At 35.4% G+C, this 6,024-nt stretch overlaps 1 protein-coding gene across 1 annotated transcript; it reads left to right on the top strand.

Annotated features, from left to right (window-relative positions):
- The first annotated feature begins 1,955 nt into the window (after nucleotides 1-1,955).
- Nucleotides 1,956-3,653, top strand: LOC128360969 (tripartite motif-containing protein 16-like). Its single transcript, XM_053321535.1, has one exon. It carries the CDS (start codon nucleotides 1,980-1,982, stop codon nucleotides 3,651-3,653), a length of 1,674 nt encoding a protein of 557 aa, XP_053177510.1. The 5' UTR covers nucleotides 1,956-1,979.
- Nucleotides 3,654-6,024: the final 2,371 nt, after the last annotated feature.

Raw genomic sequence — 6,024 nt, forward strand, 5'->3', positions numbered from 1 at the left:
GTGGAGCTAGTTTACACTACTTTATATACAGTTAGCTAGTTTATACTACTTTATATACAGTTATCTAGTTTATACTACTTTATATACAGTTATCTAGTTTATACTACTTTATATACAGTTAGCTAGTTTATACTACTTTATATACAGTTATCTAGTTTATACTACTTTATATACAGTTAGCTAGTTTATACTACTTTATATACAGTTATCTAGTTTATACTACTTTATATACAGTTAGCTAGTTTATACTACTTTATATACAGTTAGCTAGTTTATACTACTTTATATACAGTTATCTAGTTTATACTACTTTATATACAGTTATCTAGTTTATACTACTTTATATACAGTTAGCTAGTTTATACTACTTTATATACAGTTAGCTAGTTTACACTACTTTATATACAGTTAGCTAGTTTATACTACTTTATATACAGTTAGCTAGTTTACACTACTTTATATACAGTTAGCTAGTTTACACTTTATATACAGTTAGCTAGTTTATACTACTTTATATACAGTTAGCTAGTTTATACTACTTTATATACAGTTAACTAGTTTATACTACTTTATATACAGTTAGCTAGTTTATACTACTTTATATACAGTTAGCTAGTTTACACTACTTTATATACAGTTAGCTAGTTTATACTACTTTATATACAGTTAACTAGTTTATACTACTTTATATACAGTTAGCTAGTTTACACTACTTTATATACAGTTAACTAGTTTATACTACTTTATATACAGTTAGCTAGTTTACACTACTTTATATACAGTTAGCTAGTTTACACTACTTTATATACAGTTAGCTAGTTTACACTTTATATACAGTTAGCTAGTTTATACTACTTTATATACAGTTAACTAGTTTATGCTACTTTATATACAGTTAGCTAGTTTACACTACTTTATATACAGTTAGCTAGTTTACACTACTTTATATACAGTTAGCTAGTTTATACTACTTTATATACAGATAGCTAGTTTACACTACTTTATATACAGTTAGCTAGTTTACACTACTTTATATACAGTTAGCTAGTTTATACTACTTTATATACAGTTAGCTAGTTTACACTACTTTATATACAGTTAACTAGTTTATACTACTTTATATACAGTTAGCTAGTTTATACTACTTTATATAGTTAGCTAGTTTATACTACTTTATATACAGTTAGCTAGTTTATACTACTTTATATACAGTTAGCTAGTTTACACTACTTTATATACAGTTAGCTAGTTTATACTACTTTATATAGTTAGCTAGTTTATACTACTTTATATACAGTTAGCTAGTTTACACTACTTTATATACAGTTAGCTAGTTTATACTACTTTATATAGTTAGCTAGTTTATACTACTTTATATACAGTTAGCTAGTTTATACTACTTTATATACAGTTAGCTAGTTTACACTACTTTATATACAGTTAGCTAGTTTATACTTCTTTATATACGGTTAGCAAGTTTAGTCCAGTGGTTCCCAACCTAGGGGTGGGGCCCCTCCAAAGAGTCAGCAGATAAATGTGACGGCTGGTGAGAGAAGAAAAAACAAAGTGTTGATACACAAATGTGTTTTCAGTTTTTGGACTTTTTCTCTAATCTTTTACTGTAATACTTTAACTACATCACTCATAATACTGCAGTACTTTTACTTGTAATGGAGTATTTGTACATAGCAGTAAAGTTAAATGTTGAGCAGCTTTTAACTGAGACTTTACTGTAAATGAGGAAACACAGTTTGAATCCACAGTGCGGCTCCTCGTCCTGATAACCGTCCCTGTTCTTTAAACACAACAAGCTCCACTCTGGGATCAGAGTTCCTTGTTCTCTCCCTTCAGAGCTACAGTTTGTAGATGGGTGTAACCAACATGTGACGCAGCACAGAGCTGTCAGGCTGCATTCACTGCAGGATCACATGATCAAACAGAAAGTGAAACTCAGACAGTCGTTGCCTCTGAGAGCTGAAATGGCACAGAGAGATCAGCTGGACCAAGAATCCTTCTCTTGTGTGATCTGTCTGGACCTACCGAAGGATCCGGTGGCTATTCCCTGTGGACACAGCTACTGTATGAGCTGTATTAAAGGATTCTGGGATGGAGAGGATCAGAGGAAGATCTACAGCTGCCCTCAGTGCAGAGAGGCCTTCACACCGAGGCCTGTCCTGAAGAAAAACACCATGTTAGCAGCATTAGTGGAGCAGCTGAAGAAGACTGGACTCCAAGCTGCTCCTGCTGATCACTGCTATGCTGGACCTGAAGATGTGGCCTATGATGTCTGCACTGGGAGGAAGCTGAAAGCCTTCAAGTCCTGTCTGGTGTGTCTGGCCTTTTACTGTGAGAATCACCTCCAGTCTCACTATGAATCACCTACATTTAAAAAACACGAGCTGGTGGAGCCCTCCAAGAAGCTCCAGGAGAACATCTGCTCTCGTCATGATGAGGTGATGAAGATATTCTGCCGTACAGATAAGAAGTGTATCTGTTATCTGTGCACTATGGATGAACATAAAGGCCACGACACAGTCCCAGCTACAGCAGAAAGGACTGAGAGGCAGAGAGAGCGCGAGGTGAGTCGATTAAACATCCAGCAGAGAATCCAGCACAGAGAGAAAGATGTGAAGCTGCTTCAACAGGAGGTGGAGGCCGTCAGTCTCTCTGCTGATAAAGCAGTGGAGGACAGTGAGAAGATCTTCACTCAGCTGATCCGTCTCCTCCAGAAAAGAAGCTCTGATGTGAAGCAGCAGATCAGATCCCAGCAGGAAACTGAAGTGAGTGGAGTCAAAGAGCTTCAGGAGAAGCTGCAGCAGGAGGTCACTGAGCTGAAGAGGAAAGACGCTGAACTGAAGCAGCTCTCACACACAGAGGATCACAACCAGTTTCTACACAACTACCCCTCAGTGTCACAACTCAGTGAACCTACAGACTCATCCAGCATCAATATCCGTCCTCTCAGATACTTTGAGGATGTGACAGCAGCTGTGTCAGAGCTCAGAGATAAACTACAGGACATCCTGAGGGACGAATGGACAAATATCTCAGCGGCAGTGACTGGAGTGGACGTTTTACTGCCAGAACCAGAACCAGAGCCAGAACCCAAGACCAGAGCTGATTTCTTAAGATATTCACGTGAAATCACTCTGGATCCAAACACAGCAAACACATATCTGTTATTATCTGATGAGAACAGAAAAGTAAGATGGACGAGACAACAACAGTCTTATTCTTGTCACATAGACAGATTCACTGAATGGTGGCAGGTCCTGAGTAGAAATAGTCTGACTGGACGTTGTTACTGGGAGGTGAAGAGGAGAGGAGAAGGAAGAGTTCATGTAGCAGTCGCATACAAGAATATCAGCAGAGCAGGAAATGATTCTGTATTTGGATGTAATGACAAATCTTGGTCTTTATATTGTTACCCTAACAGGTATGTATTTTGGTTCAACAACATTGAAACTCCCGTCTCAGGTCCTGATTCCTCCAGAGTCGGAGTGTACCTGGATCACAGAGCAGGTATTCTGTCCTTCTACAGCGTCTCTGAAACCATGACTCTCCTCCACAGAGTCCAGACCACATTCACTCAGCCTCTCTATGCTGGACTTTATGTTTATCCAGGAGCAGCTGAGTTGTGTAAAGTGAAATAGACAGAAGTCATTTCAGACTTCATGTGTCAGATGTTGTAATTCTTCATGTTTTTGTCTCCATGTTTCTGAGCTGCTCAGAGATCGGCTGACATGCTAATAGTGATATTCAACACTTTGTTGACTTTATGTATGTGTCGTTTATATGTTCAGTTTCTTTAAATGTGACTTTTTCCTGTGTGTTTTTATCCATGGAGGCTCTCACTGCTCATCACCATGTTTTTAACCTTCACTGACATGTCTTCAGATGGAAATGTGAACTTCTCTTTGTTCTAAATGTTAGTTTCATGTTTGTATTGATGTATTTGTGTCTGTTGTTTCTTAAACAGAGAAAACAGCAGAACTTCCTTCATCACAGATATTTTGTTCTCATCACTTTGTAAATTCATAAAGAAATGTTCAATCAAACTGTAATGATCATGATAATAATCATTAATGATGTTCTTGTACATAGCTGACATTCTGGGTTACACTAACTGACTGTGTGGATGAAGTCAATCTGAACATGAAATCATTGATCACACTTTACTGATTGGATGTGTCAACAATCTGAAGCTTCAATAATCAATAAACACCATTTTATCAACAGTGATCAAAGTGTTTTATTCTCATTCAAAGCTTGTGTACTTTTACTGTAATACTGCATACTACATCACTATAATACTGCAGTACTTTTACTGTAATACTGCATACTACATCACTATAATACTGCATACTACATCACTATAATACTGCAGTACTTTTACTGTAATACTGCATACTACAACACTATAATACTGCATACTACATCACTATAATACTGCAGTACTTTTACTGTAATACTGCATACTACATCACTATAATACTGCAGTACTTTAACTATAATACTGCATACTACATCACTATAATACTGCAGTACTTTTACTGTAATACTGCATACTACATCACTATAATACTGCAGTACTTTTACTGTAATACTGCATACTACATCACTCATAATACTGCAGTACTTTTACTGTAATACTGCATACTACATCACTCATAATACTGCAGTACTTTTACTGTAATACTGCATACTACATCACTATAATACTGCAGTACTTTTACTGTAATACTGCATACTACATCACTATAATACTGCAGTACTTTTACTGTAACACTGCATACTACATCACTATAATACTGCAGTACTTTTACTGTAATACTGCATACTACATCACTCATAATACTGCAGTACTTTTACTGTAATACTGCATACTACATCACTCATAATACTGCAGTACTTTTACTGTAATACTGCATACTACATCACTATAATACTGCAGTACTTTTACTGTAATACTGCATACTACAACACTATAATACTGCATACTACATCACTATAATACTGCAGTACTTTTACTGTAATACTGCATACTACATCACTATAATACTGCAGTACTTTAACTATAATACTGCATACTACATCACTATAATACTGCAGTACTTTTACTGTAATACTGCATACTACATCACTCATAATACTGCAGTACTTTTACTGTAATACTGCATACTACATCACTCATAATACTGCAGTACTTTTACTGTAATACTGCATACTACATCACTATAATACTGCAGTACTTTTACTGTAATACTGCATACTACATCACTATAATACTGCAGTACTTTTACTGTAATACTGCATACTACATCACTATAATACTGCAGTACTTTTACTGTAATACTGCATACTACATCACTATAATACTGCAGTACTTTTACTGTAATACTGCATACTACATCACTCATAATACTGCAGTACTTTTACTGTAATACTGCATACTACATCACTCATAATACTGCAGTACTTTTACTGTAATACTGCATACTACATCACTATACTACTGCAGTACTTTTACTGTAATACTGCATACTACATCACTATAATACTGCAGTACTTTTACTGTAATACTGCATACTACATCACTATAATACTGCAGTACTTTTACTGTAACACTGCAAACTACATCACTATAATACTGCAGTACTTTTACTGTAATACTGCATACTACATCACTCATAATACTGCAGTACTTTTACTGTAATACTGCATACTACATCACTATAATACTGCAGTACTTTTACTGTAATACTGCATACTACATCACTATAATACTGCAGTACTTTTACTGTAATACTGCATACTACAACACTATAATACTGCATACTACATCACTATAATACTGCAGTACTTTTACTGTAATACTGCATACTACATCACTATAATACTGCAGTACTTTAACTATAATACTGCATACTACATCACTATAATACTGCAGTACTTTTACTGTAATACTGCATACTACATCACTCATAATACTGCAGTACTTTTACTGTAATACTGCATACTACA

Source organism: Scomber japonicus, chromosome 6 (assembly GCF_027409825.1).
Source record: "Scomber japonicus isolate fScoJap1 chromosome 6, fScoJap1.pri, whole genome shotgun sequence".
NCBI classification, from domain to species: Eukaryota; Metazoa; Chordata; class Actinopteri; order Scombriformes; family Scombridae; genus Scomber; species Scomber japonicus.